This window comes from Lissotriton helveticus, chromosome 3_1, assembly GCF_964261635.1.
Source record: "Lissotriton helveticus chromosome 3_1, aLisHel1.1, whole genome shotgun sequence".
Lineage (NCBI taxonomy): Eukaryota > Metazoa > Chordata > Amphibia > Caudata > Salamandridae > Lissotriton > Lissotriton helveticus.
In genome coordinates, this window is record NC_136061.1 from 64,699,728 (window position 1) to 64,718,699 (window position 18,972).

At 45.6% G+C, this 18,972-nt stretch overlaps 1 protein-coding gene across 1 annotated transcript in view; it reads right to left on the reverse strand.

The window, feature by feature from the left end:
* CTDSP1 (CTD small phosphatase 1) overlaps positions 1 to 18,972 on the reverse strand; it is a 179,528-nt gene that overhangs the window by 38,723 nt on the left and 121,833 nt on the right. Inside the window, exons 3-4 of the mRNA XM_078679241.1 lie at positions 12,847 to 12,948; positions 1,430 to 1,486 (exon numbers count right to left, since the gene is read on the reverse strand). Coding sequence (XP_078535367.1) covers positions 1,430 to 1,486; positions 12,847 to 12,948 — 159 coding nt within the window. The remainder of the gene's footprint in view (positions 1 to 1,429; positions 1,487 to 12,846; positions 12,949 to 18,972) is intronic.

The window sequence follows — 18,972 nt, forward strand, 5'->3', positions numbered from 1 at the left end:
GACTTTCTTGCCTTGAGCCTCCAGTCACTCACTCAGGTACAAGAGATGCGACCAAAACGGGGTTGATCTATCACCGGATACTTTCTGAAGATACTATGGTCAAGTCTTGTTTGAGGTGTCCCGGTCCAGTTCTGGGAGTTCCCCTGATCACGAGCAGACCACCCTTACTCCTGAGGGAACAACAACAAGATATCTAATGGACTACCCAATTCTGAACTAAAGGAACTGGCCAGGAAGACAACACAACTGGCGGTTCCAAACTCTACCACGTTGCAACTCTGAGCTGCCTTTTTGGTCAAACAAAGGTTATTTGAAAGCAATCACTTCTATCAGTTCTTGAATGCAAATGTAGCACATTTTTTTATTAGAAGGCAATAGTGCCATTTAGACCTCAATTGGTAGTAGGGTCTATGGTACAGTAACACCCAGAACGCGTTCTTCGTCTCCGAAGCGGCTTCCCAAACATGCACGATTACAATTGCAACAAAGGAGTCCTCAACACTGATAGGATGAGCCAACGCCGTCATCTGCTTCAATACCATGAGCGTTAACAACATGAAGACCATCATGCGGATTAGTCATTCTGGAGTCTTGGTTCTCAAGTAGGTGAGACTGTGTGAAGACTTTGTAAAAGAAACTAACAGCAATCGCCTTGAACTAGCGGCGTGAAAGAGGCCACTGTATTTTTCAGGGAATGGTATTAAAGAGCACGCGGTGGTTCTGTAGCACGAGAAAGGCCAGCCATCGGCATCAGATCACAGCAATAAGTCATGTCCAGCAGCACATTTTTTTAGGCCTAGACAACATTTAAATCAAGCCTACATGATTTGCACAATTTTTATGCCCATTTGTGTTAAAGTTTTACAGCGAATGCTCAGCAACAGAACGTGAGCCGCTATTGTTCACAGTGCTTTTGTTTAAATGCACCCTCGTACCAAACATTTAAGCAATAAAACATTTTTGCTCTAAAATAAAGCGTGAAGTAACGGATTCATATTTTGAGTAATTATTCATGTATTTGCATAATTATGCATACACAAATTATGCAAATTTTCAACACCCTTACTTTTTTGCCTTTATTGAAGGTGGACCTTAGTTTGGAAAATGGATGAGCCGACAGAGCAGAGCAGTCAATTCACTCAAAAATGTTAACCTAAACCAACAGACTTTGCAGTTAATGACATTCACAGAAAGCAAGTTACTGTAAGAAGAAACACATGGGGTACTGTCTACAATGCAGCCAACATGAAACAAAACCAAATGCACAACAATAATATGCAGAGAAATGGATGCATCTCTCCAAGAACCCAAAACCTTTCAATGAGACCCTGATACCGGACCAAAGAAAACAACAAACATGCAAGGGTCCTATAGAGTTGCTGGAGAAACAACAGGTAGCGAGCGCGGATGTGGGTCTGGCGCGACTCACCTGGTGAACGGTGCCGTCAATCTCCACGGGAATGATGAAATCTGCATTGCTCACCGGCTGCAAGAGAGAACACAGGGTGAGTTTCACACAGTATGGGTCGATGAGAGTAAGAGGGAGCAAGGTGGGCAACACTGATGTGCAACACTGTTCGGTGATCGACACTACCTGGGTTCAACCCAGGGAGAGACATAAGGTGACAGGAATACTGTAGTCAGAATGAGAGACCCCCTCCACCCTCCCCCCGTCCCCTGATGGTGCACATCAGGAAGTGAGAGGTAGACACAAAGTTAGTGTCACTGACACTGTAGAGTTAGGGGAAAATGAAATTAGGAATCAGCCCTATGTGCTTGCACAACTTCATTTTATTTGCAACAAAACAAAAAATCTAAAACCACCATTTGCGATTCTAATTGGTCTGGGTCATGAATAAAAGATCCCTTCGTGTCCTTAATGGGTCTAAGCCCTCAATATTATCATACATTCACTATGTCACTCTACCCATCCTTTGACTCATTATTGCACTTACCCTCTGACACTACAGCAATAAAACACACTCAACATATGCAAGAAGAATTCAAAGAATAAAAATAGAAAAAGAAAACATGCTGCTTTCTAAACATGGCAGGCATATCCTTGTAATAATTAGTATCTGTCTTGCAGAGGTATTGTACATAGTTATTTTTGTTGTAGTCTAGATGAAGATAATTTAGATGAAGTGTCGATGTGGAATGTGGTGCACCGCAGATGAAACGAGTGGCAGGGCGATCAATCTGTTAGCACTGCCAAAAGTGCTGTAGTATTCTCTTAAGAAAAATTAAACTAAAAAGAGGTGAGGTAAAAAAATGGAAAGAACAGTATAAAAAAAAAGAAAACGTTTAAACTAAAGAATTGAAGGGCTAGCCCTGACAGTCATTTTCAGGTGGATGTGCACATGTGATCATAAACCGCCACCATTCACAGGGTAAGACAGCCAATGACTGATGTGGATTGAACAATTAGCCCAGGCAGTACACCGTCATAGTTTGAAGCCGAGCATAAATGGCACTCAAGCAGACCAGTGGCACAAGAACGCGGACCCAAAGGCCTTCCATGCATCGATTTGGATATATGTTTATACATATGGATGTATTTGTTATTTCATTATTTGGTTTTATTTCAAGATCCTGACAGACAGCTAAGCAGGTCAGGCCTTCCAAAGAGATTCCAGCAAGAATTTTGAACAGAGGGAATCTTCAACTCTTAGGGTTTGTTTGAAGGGAAAACAAACATTAAAACACTTCCCTACAAAGGTAATCTGTGAGATTTCGTGCAACAAAATACCTATCTGCAGACTTTAATAGAGAGTAATAACAATCAACTCTTAAATGCCTCTTGATTTTAACAAATGATTTTCACGATCAATATGTCAGACCTACCGCCTTTATCATAACTTTTCATTATAAAAATAATCCAGCCCATACCCTTTATCATTTTTGTCACCATAACCAACTCATACCTATTCTTTTAGTCAATGATTTCCCACAAGGCAGGTATACAGTAATAAAATACAAAAATGTAAAAGAATTGAAGTTGCCAAAGCAATACAAAATAAAAACTACTAATAGAGGCTAATAAGGATTACCATGGTGCAAATCTTCTATCCCCGTGGTTTGTCCAGGTGGGTCACCAAAACCCTTGCCTATTGCGGTAATCTGTGAGATTCCATGTAACAAAATACCTATTTGTAGGTAAAAACTGCCTACTGACTGTAACAAATGCTTTTCACCATAAAAGCATCACATCTATTTCCATAATGAACATTTCATAATGAGCAGATCAGGCGAATAGCCGTGATCAGTGGGTGGCCACCATCAACGTAGACCTGCTGTACTGAGTATAAAGTTTGCCACAAACCAAAAAGCGCAATACAAGCACTCTTTTTTTAGTGGAAGCATACGCCTTCAAACCCAATAAAATCATCCCCTACTCGGGGACACCAACATGTGGGTGAATCTTAAGCACCTCTCTCATTAGTACTCTGAAAGCTTTTTTGTTGATCACATAAGGTCTGACGACTGCTGTGCTGTCAAGGCAGACCTAAAAATGCATATAGATGAGTGCAGCCCGGGGCGTCCCATAGAACTCTCAAACCTACAACAGCACTCTGAAGTCTAAAGTTAATGATGGAAAAGGAAGGGGATCTGTGCTGCTGCCCGAGAAAAACAAACATCATATATTATCTACTTATCCAAGACACTTTAACATAGTGCATTTAGCAGCATTGCGGTGCCATGTGCATGCACCCGAGAGACCAAACGTCATCCCATTGATTGTAAGCGTGATATGTTCAGTGCAATAGTGAGCCTTCTCTTGGCAGCCAAACTTCTTCTGGGGAATGCAGCTGGATAAACAAAATGACCGCTGCGAGGAGGGGAAGCAGCTTTTGTGTGAAAGCAAACAACTTCTGCCCAGTCAAAACATCATCTTCTGTCCACCAGAAAATGGGTGGAGCCAAAGCCATTCCTTTAGTACTTCAGAAAGCGCTTTTTTAGGTTGATCACATAAGGTAATCGACAGGTGCGCTGTTAAGCCAGACCTAAATAATGCCAAAGCATGAGGAAGTGTGGAGCACTGGTTGAGGTCGAACTGGAGTCTCCTTCCAGACAAAACACATTGGGCCTCATGTAGGTAAATGGTATTTACCGATTCGTAAATACCGAATTTTACCGATTCGGTATTTACAAATCGGTAAATGCTATGTAGGTAAATAGTCGGTAAAAATTACCGAATCGGTATTTACCGATTCGGTATGTGCCATTGATTCCTATGGGCCTTGAGGCCCATAGGAATCAATGGCAATTACCGAATCGGTAAATACCGATTCGGTAAAATTACCGAATAGTCAAGGGTGGCAGGGTGGCACTTTGACACCTTGTTGCACCCCTGATCAGTGCTTGTGTGCCATGTGACACACATACATGCCCTTGGGGCACAGGTGTACATGCACAGATTTGCATATACACAGGTATTCGTTATTTACCACCAACTTATAGTTGGTGGTAAATAACAAATCCTTAAGGCCCTGTGGCACTGTTTACATCTCAAATTACAGATTCGGTAAATACCGATTCAGTAAATTACCGAATCAGTAAATTTACCGAATCTGTAATTTTGCGACCGGTATTTGGCCACCTACATATGGCCCATTGTCGACAATGAAAATGAAAGATTTAGGGCCAGATGTAGGTAAATCATATTTACCGACTCTTAAATACCGAATTTTACCGATTCGGTATTTAAGAGTCGGTAAATATGAAGTACCGAGATGTAGGTAAATCCAGATGTGGATTTACCGATTCTTTAAAAGTCGGTATTTACCGATTCGGTAAATACCGACCGGTAAAGCTCCATTCATTCCTATGGGCTTTGAAGCCCATGGGAATGAATGGGGCATTACCGGTCGGTATTTACCGATCGGTAAATACCGATTTTTGGCAAGGGTGCAGGGGGTGTCACTTTGACACCCTCTAGCACCCCCAAAAAAGGTTCGGGGGCCATATGGCAGGCATACCTGCCCTAAGGGCAGGTCTGCCTGTCATATGGCACAGGTGTGCATGCACACATGCGCATGCACACCTGAATCGTTATTTCACCATCAAATTGAATTTGATGGTAAAATACCGATTTCTTAGGCCTTGTGGGACTCATAAGAGTCCCACCTACATATCGATTTTACAGATTCTGTAAAAATACCGGTCGGTAAATTTACCGAACTGTAAATTTACCGATTCTGCCCCCTACATCTCAGATTCCTTTTACCGGTCGGTAACGGCCGAATTCGGCCGTTGACGGTAAAACCCTACCTACATCTGGCCCTTAGAAACAAAAACATAATGCAGTTTTCTAAATGCCCACTAGATGGTAGAAGTGAGCAGCGCATGCGAAACCTACCAGTTCTTGCTACAAAATGCAACAACATGCCATTTGGCGTCAACCGGGTGCCCTTCCCTTTTTGGGACAGAGGCAGCAATATCAGTATTTACTGCTTTGGGGGATACTGTGACACGAACATTTTAATTAACAATGATATCTAGTCTCAAAACAATAATTTGTACAGTACCTACGTATTAGGTACTGTACTCATATTGCCCAGTTTTTATTTTGTTAGTTAGGGGAGTTGGAAGTCTACCAATAAGTATTAAAGTCACTGACCTATTGGGTCCAGTCAAAAGTTTCAATAATTTCAACCTGATCTCAAACCATGGTAGCAATGGCACAGAGCAGACATGATTAACAGAGTAAATGGGTAAGCATTTAAAAGTAACAAAATTAAAAAGTCAAAAGACACTACCATATAAATCCGTCTGCACTTTGGAAAAATAGAGAAAAAATGTAAGTAAAATGACACAAAAACCACACACATCCAACAAAGGGAACCAGAGATATGAATTTTTTAAATTGCCAATGGTAGTCAATGGTCAGTGGAGAACAGGACGAAGAAGCGATTTGAGGCTGACTGCGATGTAGCCCTGGTCGAACTCACTAAGTGGATTAGTCCTGGTGAAAGTCTGGAAGTCAAAAAGTTTGTATGTTTGAATATCAGAAAAGGACTTGGTCACTTTTTTGACGAAAAGCATTAAAATGTCAATTCAGAATGGACCTGTCATTTTTTAAGAAGAAAAATCCTTCCAGATCAGATCGCTGCTTAAACTGTAGCTGTAGCTCAAACAACTTCTGGTGCCCAAAAACAACACAGGGACACACTTCAGTACACTTCAGGACCTCAGTGGAGACACATTTGTGACTTTCAGGCTCTCAGGCAAAAAGACCAATAGTAGGGTCCAGTCCAGAGGCTAGTGGTCATGTGGCCACTTTAGGGAAAATACAGTATACAGCTTGCTGTGTCCTTGCACTCACACAGGAGGTCAGATAAACTGACCCCTGGAGTCCACCTTTTGTCCTGGATACAAGTGGGGGCAGGTCCAGGATTCAGAGGTGTCCCAACAGATCTCTAACAGAAGCTGCAGCCCTTTCTCTGTGCCTCCACAGGTCCAGGGTGGGGTCTAAAGAGGGTGCCTTAGTGTGTCACATATATGGTTTGCACTAGCTGGTGGTTTGGAGGGGCCCCTGGGCACTGCCTAACCAATTAGGTATAAGTTCCCCAGGGCCACCATACCCACTTTTTCAGTCGGTTAGGGTTTACCTCACTGTAAACAGACCCAGAATGCCATGTGCCCGGGCAATGCAAGGACGGCTGGAGTTTAAACTTGGCCTCTGCGAGCGCAATGGAAATCACCAGTGTCCTCCCACAACGAACACAAAAATCCAGTTAGAAGCAGGCAGTGGGCTCAACAAAACAGGAGACAGAGGTCTGGTAGAACAATAGTGGGGTCCCGCAGCAATCAGGTCGGATACACAATACACAAGAACTGTGTTCTGAATCTATTTGATGCCTTCTTTCAAGAGCACACAGTTCTGTATGTGCCACTGACATATCCATCAGGCAGAATGTGCCACTGGTGTGCCCATAGGAGGGGCAAGACAGTTGCCCCCACCCTGAAGGCCCGGCTGAGCTCAGAAGAGGCACCTTGCCTATTCAGGTCAATGTGTCAATCAAAAGGGTCTATTGTGTAGTTCCTGGGAGGCCTTTCAAATCTCTTTAAGGGCAGGCACTTGGCTGATATATGCTGGAGACCTAATGTACATTAGACTAGGAGGTTCAGAAAGGGAAAGGTAACTTTCTAACCTCTACGTTCCCTAAATAGTTTTTCAAAATCCAACTTTGCTGTTGAACTGAGCTTCTAATAAATATTAAAAGAGTGGTTAAATTACTTTTCTAGCTGGCACTATAACCCAAGATTTAGAATTAAAAAATTTAATCTGTGGATTAGTTTTCATCATAGGACCGGTAAAATAACTTTCGGGGGCATGTCACTGCAGGGACATCGTAACATCAGATTTCTACATGTCCCACTTAGAAATCAAACACACCCTGCCTTCTGGGCTACAAGGCTTGCATAGCGGAGGCATAGTCACTTTTAAAATGAAGGTTTTTCCCCTGTCAAAAGGATTCTTTTGACAGGTCAGTGGCAGGTTTAAACTGCAGCAGTCGGGCTATAATGGTAGGTTTGAAGTCACGCTTTCCTTGTTACACTAGTGACTGGCGCAATAAATGCTGCAGTCCACGGGTGACATTTACCTTTACATGCTATAGGTGCTGTTTCTATACCATATACTATGGCCTTATAAAATAGATATGCTAATTAAGGATTAGTACCATTTCTACAAATTTTATGAGTCGCATCACACACAATGGGCACTAGACAGTGGGGTCACTGTGTGCAGAGTCTAAAACCAGCAACAAAACTCAGCAAAAAATGGGGACAACCACACAAAGGGAATTTCTTTTTCAGAGTATGAATATCTTTGGGGGGGTTCCTGATGATTCGCTCATGATAATTGCATAAGATTTGCACATAATACTTTTTCATCCCAGTATTTAAGATAAGCTAGAGTTTTGATTGATTGCGGTCACTCCAAGTGGCAATTGTTTTTAAACCACAACTGTAATTCCAAAGCCCAAAATTAGAGTACATATTCCATCATTCTTGCGTCATCCAACCTACACTTTATTTGGTAAGGTGAACTAACTAGCTCATTAAGAAAAGAAATGGAGTAGTAAGTGTAATACGCAAAGGAAAATGACGGCCAGCTAAGGCTTTTAGGAAATGTGTCCCTTGAAGTTCCTAGTAGGAACTGCCTTTATTTGTCTGATGTTTACTCACAAGTGCAAACCCCCATACGTATCCGTAGGGTGAATACAGTTACCTAGTGACCTATAGGGAACTATCATCTCTGACCACTATACAACTACTAGACAGTAAGATAACAATGCTTGGCTGTAGACTGCAAATAGATAACCTAGACAGAGTTAGCCCTGGTGCAACCCATCGCAATTCCACAGTGAGTAAACTCATCTCTAGAAAATAATTTATTTATTTTAAAAGTTTTATATAGCACTGGCTAGACCCAGAGGTATCCGAGCGCTTCACAAGATTAAGATAATATAAACATGGCATACAAGTAGATAAAAGGTAATGAAACAACATGCGAAGTACACAAATCAAAATATGCAAGAGATAAACACTTCAAGTAATTAGGTAGGTGATGTTAAGGAAATGGACAAATAATTGGACAAATATAACATGGTGATTGGGGATCAAGTGCAGGTCACAGGTTAGGACCCCCAATAATAATTGGGCCAACATGGCATACAAGTAGTCTTGCCATTATGACACTAGTAGCACCCCGATATTCCCAGTTCCAAAGAAAATAATTCGCCACCTCCCCAGGACTTGAAGAACTTACACCAAGATCCACCCCACCAACCAATCTAGCTTCAACCTCAACAAATCCAATCACCCACATCTAAATTGCTCAACTTATTCAAGGACAACACACTTACAGGAAGAGGTCCTTCCAAACAGCAGACACTCAGAATGTCACCTGCCAGGAAGATGTTCAAGATTAACCCGTTTTCTGCTTTGAACGTTCAGCGCCAGTGCTGAACGTTCGAAGAAACGGGTGCGGCCGCGTCGGCTGTTGGACGTGCGCAGCACCAGGGAGGTAGCTCGCGCGACGTCCAACGGCCGACAGCAGCAGCGAACGGGTTAAGGGAAGGCACAGGATTACTACGTTACCAGATCGTTCCTTCTTCCCCTCACCCACTGCACCTTATTCAACCCACCATGCAACCGAACAGCTTAATCGCAGTGACTTCCCACAAACACCCACAACCACCTCTCAAGCTTCAGGATTCTCTAACCCACAGACTAACCTCAATTTCTACCCAAGGCCACAGCCAGAGCACCTAGTAAATGATCTCAAACCAGATCCTGCAGATTTTGCTCCTCCCCTTATATGAAGGCGCTCCTCGTAAAAACACCATCATGTCAAGAAGAGACAGATTAGCAGCTTGAATGTCCATCTTTCAATGCAAAGTCTACGGACAAAAAATGTATTCAACATGTTTGATCTGCTCTCAGAAACACCAGGCCTCCCCTTCATCAAAGTAACATGGTTCAGAGAAGATTCTGCACCCACATGCCATAAAGCTTTTCAACCTAAAAATGGCATCAACAAAATCATAAAGCAAAAAAAGGTGGAGGCCTAGCAGTCATCCGTAAACGAAAGTGCTAGAAATATTGTCAATGTCACTTCACTGCAACTCCCATTAGCTCCCTTATTTAGGCTTTCACTTCTCAGCAAAGCAAACTTTAAAGATGCCTCACTACATAACCAGTGACCAAGATTTTTCTAAACCACCCCAACCTAGACCATCCCAGATCACCCTAGGAGACCTCAACATCGGGTTTGAGAAGAACAATTTAACAGTCACAGAAACAATCACCTCCAACTTTGAGGCTTTCCACCACAAACAAATTGCATCTACTCCAACTCACTCCACCGGGCACACATTGTACATCACATTTGCCTCTCTGGAACATGCCTCAGTGACCGGCTACTCCCTGGTAATGTGGAGTGACCACGACATCATTACCTTCAGAATTCACATACCCATCCATAGCACAAAAAATACAGCAGAAACCATCAAGAACAAACGCACATACAGACAATGGAGAAAACTAGAACTCCGAAAATTCAGCTCTCGACTAGAAAAAGTCCCAATCCATATGTGACCTCAAGATCTACATGCCTTCTACAGCAGAATGCCCCCTGCCCTGGACAACCAGAAACTACCAACCAACACATCCAGTGTTAACCACATGATGACAAACACATGAATTAATGACATTTGAAGAATGAAACAACTCTGCATACAATAGAAGTGGAGGAAATCAGTGGTTGAAAAAGACAATCACATGCTCTGTATCACTGCGACTGCACAGCAGTCATCTAACCACAAAGGCAGATTTACTGCCGCAGACTGCCCATCTAAGGAACGCCACAAGATTCAAGCAGCATTCCACAAACTAGTGTGCCAACAACACAGAAATACCATGATCACAAGCCTTCCATGACAAAACATATCCATGGAACTAACCCTGAAAATTGAAAATATAGAAAACTACCTCAAACGATACCGTAGAACCACAATAAAGGACACTACCGATATTTCACCTTTCAATGCCCTCAGCACCATCTCAGTGAAACAATTCACCAACATCATCAACGCAAGATGGCTATGGGGATCACCTTCAGACCCAGCACCACCAACAATCTTCTGTGCAAAATCTGCGAAAGGGAGGGGGCTTGAAATGTATTCAACAAGTCCTTGGATTTAGGATCATTGCCAGCAGAGTTTAAAACCTCCTCCATTACACCACTCAAAGAAGAAACTGGACTCATCCAAGCCAACAAGCTGCTGGCCAGTATCTAATGGTCCATATCCAAGTAAAATATTTGAAAGAGCTGTTTGTACGCAAATTTCAATTTTTGTGTGGAAAACTCCCACAATCTGTACTCCGGCCAGGCAGAGGCAGAGTCCGTACTCAAATCTTGACTAGACAACCTAAACTTCAGAGTGGCCAGGAATGGAGCGGCTGTCCTGTTGCTTCTGGACTTAGCATCATTTCACACTGTCCAGCACCAGGCACTACTACAATGGCTCCGCCATCGTGGAATATCTGAAAATGCTTTGAAATGGACACAGAAAACTTGGTAAACTTACCACCATTCACAACAGCCTCTTGCATCAAAAACTGGGGCGACTCCTCAGGAGTCTCCTCTCTTAACATCACCCGCTACAACTATGCAGATGATAGGCAAATCCTCCTAATACCAGAAAGAACTCCACACGTCAAGACATGATGACTGTCTTGGAGCCTTAAATGCATTGATGAGGAGTAATCACCTAGAGCTATATGCCGCAAAGACAGAGATCATGACCTAATGGCACAAATAGCAGCCTATTGCCACGTGGCATAAGATAAATCTCTGCCACAACAGTTACATAAAGAGAGGTAAAAAGCTAGGGGCACCCTTTGAGACAGATCTACCCCAATACCACATGTCAACAAGATCAGAAACTGCACTTCCAACACAGTGAAAATAATGTGATGGACTTTCCTCACTCAGGATACCATCAAGAGCTTCAATCTAGCCTTGTGTGATCACTATGCTCAATTATGACAACAGCCTATGCTTCGGCACCCCCAGTTTATCATCATCACTGGCTCCCTGTACTAGAAGATCAAGGTTGTATGCACTGCACATTGTCCAAAGAGATTTACTAGAAAAAGGACCAAAAACTACAAAATGAATTTAAGCAATACAAAAAGTAGGACACTGCTCTCCAAACATGCACCACGCATGGTCATATTTCATTAAAGTAAGAAGTCCACAGAAGGCTCCTCTTTCTGGGTACTAGCCGCCAAGCTCTGGGGCTCGATGCAGGCCTAAATTTCAAAACATTGAGAGGCGATGTAGAGCAGGACTGTTTCCAGTATAAGAACCATCGCTGACTATCCTGGGATAGAGCCTGGCACAAGAATCGCTCCTTTGAGAACAAATACAGTCCACGGCTATGGAACAACTCCGGATGTTAGCAAACCCTTCAAACACCTTCTCGGTCTCTCGAAGCTTGGATGGGATAACCAATGCAAATTCATACACACCCCTACTGGCCTTTACAAACACCCTAACACTCAAAAGTACTCTAGCCCGTTGAAGTTCAAGACAGGCTGCATAATAATTCACTTCTACTGTACGACCCTCTTATACTCACACACGACAGAACTACAGCTGGTCACACCTATCAGCCAGTATCCTTACCAGCCCGGAGCAACAAACAATGCATCACAAACTGGACAAGCATGCAACGACTGCTACACATCACTGGGCACAGGACACCTTACAAAACCACTGCTGGACCCAAGCAATGCTGCTGGGGCTGGAGAGAGCTTCACTGCGCATGACGGTTTAGCCGGCCTGAGACAGCACACCTCATGTGCAGTGAAGGGAGTGCCCACCACTCCCCCACCAGCAGGGTCATCTCTTGGAACCAACCCCAAGACTCCTTAGAGTCCTGGGGGCAGGTCCAGGGGATTAAAATAAAAAACAATAATACAACGGGTTTAAAACCCACTTTATTATCGTTATATTTGCTGGTGGTTGCAGGGGGGTGGGGGAGGAGGAATGTAGTGCTTCTCCGCTCTACTGGAGTGGCTGCAGCTGAAAACAGGAAAAGATGAGAATAAAGGAAAATGGGAGGCTTTGGACAGAGTAGGATGAGAAATCAGAAATGAGGAGAGCGTGAAAAAAAGAAAAGAAACAAACAAGATAAAAGAATAGAGAATAGAGGAAGGAAGAGGAACAATTAAGGGTCGAAGAGAAAGGAATGCCCTGTAGAGAGGGCTTGCAGCTTATGACACAATTATGCTTAAATAGTACCCTCTTCTGGGCATCATAAAACTGACCTTAAACGAACTATGAACTAAAGTCTCGTCCAGGTCGATGACGACGCAGATCTTCCCAGAGTCCTGAGCCTTAACTTCCGGAAGAAGATATTTAGAAGCAGTCTGGTAAAAAGACAGAGAAATACATGAGGTTAATACATGGATGTGGCTTCTGGTGCATCCTGGGTGATCGAAGCGCTATAGAATTCATACTACAGGCGGCACGTAGTGGAGCACGCAGGGTGGTATAGGGGCTAAACACCGTCCCAGGGCAGCAGGTGCAGCCCAAGCACCACAGAAACCACACAAGTGTTAGACGACACAGCAGCCAGAATAGCTCATGAACCACTGAAACCACACCAACAATCACACCAGCAATAATCACCGGAGCAGCCAGGGCAACCCGTGAACCACAGACACCACACCAGCGATATACACCGGAGCAGTCAATGAAGCCAAAGCACCACAGCCAAACCACACCAGCGACAGACACAGCAGCCAGGGTAGCCCAAGCACCACAGAAACCAGACAGGGGAAGCCGCACCACCACAGAAACCACACCAGTGATAGGCGAAGTAGAAGCCAGCTCATTACAAATACCATAGAAAGCACACCAGCTAAAGATGATGGAGGAGTCAGCCCAAGTGCAGCCAGATCAGCAGTAGCACCATAGTTCAAGTTCAAGTTCAGGTATTTATAAAGCGCACTACTCACCCAGAGGGTCTCAAGACGCTGGAGGGAGGGGTTTACTTTTTATCGAATAGCCATGTTTTCAGTTCTTTTCTGAAGGAGATGTGATTCTGAGTAAGGCGGAGGTGGGTGGGGAGTGAGTTCCAGGTCTTGGCACCCATGGTGGTTTTTCGGATGCGCGGGACTGCGGCGAGGGCTTGGTTGGATGATCTTAGTTGGCGGGTGGGATAGTAGAAGGACAGTCGGGTGTTGAGGCATTCGGGTCCTAGATTATAAAGGGCCTTGTGTGCGTGGGTAAGAAGGCGGAAAGTAATTCTTTTGTTGACGGGAAGCCAGTGGAGGTTTTTTAAGTGACCGGAGATGTGCTCTCGGCGCGGGATGTCTAATATGAGTCTCGCTGATGCGTTTTGGATGCGCTGGAGTTTTTTCTGCAATTTTGTTGTAATTCCGGCGTAGAGTGTGTTGCCATAGTCCAGTCGACTCGTGACCAGTGCATGGGTGACAGTCTTTCTTGTTTCGAGGGGGATCCAGCGGAAGATCTTTTTGAGAATGCGAAGGACGTTGAAGCAGGAGGACGATACGGCGTTGACTTGTCTGGACATTGAGAGGGAGGAGTCTAGAATGAAGCCAAGGTTACGTGCATGGTCTGTGGGTGTGGGCGCAGATCCCAAAGCGGAAGGCCACCAGGAGTCGTCCCAAGCTGAGGGGGAGGATCCTAGGATGAGCACCTCCGTCTTGTCTGAGTTGAGTTTTAAGCGGCTCTGTTTCATCCATTCGGCTACTTCTTTCATACCTTCGTGAAGGTTGTTTTTGGCGGTGTTGGGGTCTTTGGTGAGGGAAAGGATTAGCTGGGTGTCGTCGGCGTAGGAGATGATGTTGAGGTTGTGTTGACGTGCGATGTAGGCGAGGGGACTCATGTAGACATTGAAGAGGGTGGGACTGAGTGAGGAGCCTTGAGGTACGCCGCAGATGACTTCGGTGGGCTCTGAGTAGAATGGGGGGGGAGTCGGACTCTCTGTGTTCTCCCGGCTAGGAATGAGATGATCCAGTCCAAGGCTTTTCCTTGTATGCCGATGTTGTTGAGGCGTTGTATGAGGGTGTTGTGACAGACAGTGTCGAAGGCGGCGGAGAGGTCGAGTAGAATGAGGGCCACTGTTTCACCGTTGTCTAGGAGTGCTCGGATGTCGTCGGTCGCCGCAATGAGGGCGGTTTCGGTGCTGTGTTTGGCTCGAAAGCCGTTCTGTGAGGGATCCAGTGAGTTGTTGGATTCAAGGAAGGCTGCTAGTTGGCTATTGACGGCTTTCTCGATGACTTTGGCCGGGAAAGGGAGTAGGGAAATGGGTCGTTAGTTTTTCAGATCTGAGGGGTCTGCTGTTGGTTTTTTCAGAAGGGCGCTGAGTTCGGCGTGTTTCCATATTTCTGGAAAGGTGGCGGAGTCGAAGGAGCAGTTGATGACATCTCGGAGTTGGGGAGCGATGATGGAGTCAGCTTTGTTGAAGATGAAGTGGGGGCAGGGGTCAGAAGGTGAGCCAGAGTGGATTGAGTTCATGAGGCGAATGGTGTCTTCAATGGTGATTGGGTTCCAGGAGTTGAGGTAGTTAGTTGGAGGGGTGGGATCTGAAGTGGGTGGGGTGAGTTGGTCATTGGGAGTATTCTTGAAGCTGTTGTGGATGTCGGCAATTTTGTTGTAGAAGAAGGAGGATAGCGCATCGCAGAGGTCTTGGGAGTTAGTGATGTCGTTGGATGCTGCGGGAGGGTTGGTGAATTCTTTGACGATATTGAAGAGTTCCTTGCTGTTATGAGAATTGATGTCGAGACGGTTCTTAAGTGCTGATTTCTTGGCGGATCGGATCAGTTGGTGGTGTTTGCGGGTGGCTGTCTTGAGGGAGTCCATGTTGTCTGAAGTTGGTTCTTTTCTCCAATTCTTCTCCAGGGTGCGGCATGTCTTCTTGGATTTTTTAAGGTCATCATTGAACCAGGGAGCTTTTTTGCTGGATGATTTCGACTGGTGTTTTTACAGGGGTGCTAGTTCGTCCGCACTGTGGGTAATCCATTGCCTGAGGTTGGTGGCCGCTAGGTCTGGGTCCGTTGCCAGGGTGGGAGTGTTTTGGCTGAGTGATGTGAGGAGTTGTTCGGTGGAGATTTTGTTCCATTTTCTTCGGGGAATGGGTTGTAGACGGTTGTGGGTCAGGGTTGTTTTGTAGCTGAAGTGAACACAGCTATGATCCGTCCAGTGGAGGGCTGTAGTATGATCGAAGGAGATGTGTTTGCTGGAGGTGAAGATAGGGTCGAGCGTGTGTCCGGCTATGTGAGTGGGGGTGTCAACAAGTTGTTTGAGTCCGAGATTGGACAGGTTGTCCAGAAGGGTGGTGGTGTTGTTGTCGTGAATGTTGTCAAGGTGGTAGTTGAGGTCTCCTAGAAGAATGTAGTTCTCGGAGGCGAGGGCGTGCGGGCTGACGAAGTCAGTGATGTCGTCACTGAATTGAGATCGGGTGCCTGGGGGCCTGTAAATGAGTGTTCCTCTAAGTGTGGTCCTGGGGTCGGTGTGGATCTGAAAGTGGAGGTGTTCGACGGTTGCAAGATTTACGTCAGAGCTGGTTGTAATTTTGATGGTGTTTCTATGGACGATGGCGATGCCTCCTCCAGTTTTTTTATTGGTGCGGTCTTTTCGAATGATCTTGTAAGTGTCCGGTATGGCTATGGCGATGTCGGGGGCAGAAGATGCATTCATCCATGTTTCAGTAAGGAAGGCGATGTCGGGTGACGCAGTGTCGATTAGGTCCCAGAGTTCGGCTGCATGTCTGTGGACCGAGCGGGTGTTCAGTAGGATGCATTTCAAGTCATTGGGTTCGGAGCTGTGTGTGGAGGAAGTGTGTTTGGTGAGGGTCCTGACGCAGTTGAACTTACAGGAGAGGCAGGAGAATGGGCCGTGGGTACGTCCTGGGGTAGCTTCGCAGCAAAGTGGGGTGCGTCCGGGGTTGAGGGCGAGGAGAGTAGCGGCATCATAAGTTACTCTGGGGGGTTGGGAGCGGCATAGAGCAGGGGGACGGGCGCTGGGCGCAGTCCAGGCGCGGACGGGCGTAGACGGGCTTACCTTTGGCGCACCTTCGGCGCAACTGGGGCGCGAACGCTGCGCGTGGACGCTGCGCGTTGGATCATTAGTCATAAATGGATAGTGGAGGGGCGGAGCATGGGAGGGGCAGCAGGGAGGCGGGAGCAAGGTCGAGGGAGGGCTCGGGTCAACCTGGGAAATGGCCGAACAACAACAACAACAAGGAGCAATGGGGCGCTATGAGGGCCAAAAGATGTTACCGCTACTATCGTGGTGGGAGCGAGTTCGTGCGCGGAGACAGTGCAGATCGTGACACAGTTTAAATATCAACACAGCCAATGCAATGCAGACAGTGCGCAGCTAATATAATCACAGGTACTGCACGGTAAATGCGATAACAGTTCACACTCAGCCAAAGCGCTATGAAAATAAATGAGCAAAAGTGCGCGCTAGCAAGTAAAATTACAGTGCCCAGTCAGCCAAAGCAGATGTAAGCGCTACGATACCACAGGTGAGGGAGGAAGCGGGGGGAGCGACCACTCGCGTTGGAGGCAAGATGGTCATAGAAACCACACCAGCGATAGCAGACTAAGTAGCAGCCAGGGCAGCCCAAGTGGTACACAAATCACACCAGTGATCAACAAAGCAGCAGCCAGTGCATCCCAAGCACCACACAAACCACACCAGCACTAGCAGACGAAGCAGCAGTCAGTGCAGACCAAGCAGCACAGAAACCCCACCAGCGATAACAGAGGACGGAACAGTCAGGGCAGCCCAGGCACCACAGAAACCACACCAGCACTAGCAGACGAAGCAGCAGTCAGTGCAGACCAAGCAGCACAGAAACCCCACCAGCGATAACAGAGGACGGAACAGCCAGGGCAGCCCAGCCACCACAGAAACCACTCCAGCGATATAAGACACAGCAGTCAGTGCAGTCCAAATACTGTACAAAGATCAACAGTGACAGATGATGGATCAGTCCGCATAGCCCAAGCGCCACAAAACCACACCACCAATTTATACCAGAGCAGTCACAGCAACCCAAGCACCATAGAAACCACACCAGCGATAGAAGATGCAACAACCAGGGCACTGCAAATACCACACAAAGCCAACCAGATGACGGAGCAGTCAGCCCAACCCAAGCACCATAAAACCACACCAGCACTCGCAGACGAAGCAACAGTCAACGCAGCCTAGGCAGTATAGAAACCACACCAGCGATAGCAGAAGACGGGGCAGCCAGGAGGGCACTTTGCACTTTAAGTGTCAGAGGAAGAACATTACTCAGATAACACTGGTCAGTTGTTTCATGTATGCATTCAACATGGGGGAAGAGTGGAAACTCACATAATGCAAACATCTGAGGTGCCTTAAATGTTTCTACACATACTTGTGATTTCCTATTGCCTGAGCAAACAAACCCCAGAGGGTCCCACTATGAGAATTAGTTTTTATAATAAGACTTTAAGGCACAGAATGCAGTTGACCTTTCAAACAGGACTTGTCCGTGTTGGCCTGTATTGAGAGTGGCTCACGGATATGTTAAGAGAAGCCTCGGTGACTCTGACCGGGCTAAATCATTATTATCCAGGTAATAGGAGGGCTCTATGTGGACATGAAATTGTAAGACATTTTCAAATATGTTGGCAAGAAGTGTGGCTTTAGCCATTAGCTTGAAGGTAGCTAGAACTGTAGAGCGATGTTTGGTTTCTTCACTCAAAGAGGACTCTGTGGTTCTTGTAGATATGTTGGCGTCTCAGCTGTGCAATCAAGAACTACTGCATGGCCCTTGTAGATATGTCAGCGTCACAGCTGCTCTCTGGACCCATCCATAATTCTAATGAAAGTTGGAACAAAAAGCTCTGCATCTTTTATACCAATCCAAGCTAGAAAAGGACCTCCTTAATAGAATGATGGCCCAAACCCCTATATATCCCTCATTTCTTCTGAGCGGGGTGTTTTCATAGGGAACAATCTAGGCGTACCGGTCTTATGAATTCGAATATTCGCAGCATTAGGAGTATTCAGTTTGTTTTTTTGCTACTCAGTCTCTTCCATCTTAGTTTTGAAATAGTATCGGCTTCAATGGAGGACGGATTCACAGTATGTGTTATGTTGATTTGTATGGCGCACTAATCACTCAAGAGGGCAACCAGGCGCTTGGGCAGGTGTGTGGTCCCCAAGGAAGATCCAGGTCTTCTACTTCTTGCGGCTCTCGAGACGTGAGGAGGAGGCTTTGATGTGTTGAGGGAGGTCGTTCCATGTCGGAGGTACAATGTAGGATAATGGGCGACCACCAGATTAACTTTTGTGGATGCGGGAGTGTGTGCGAGTCAGAGTGAAAAAGCATAGGTGCAGGTGCAGCCAGTACAGGTAAGATCGGTGGGGCAGGGTAGTTG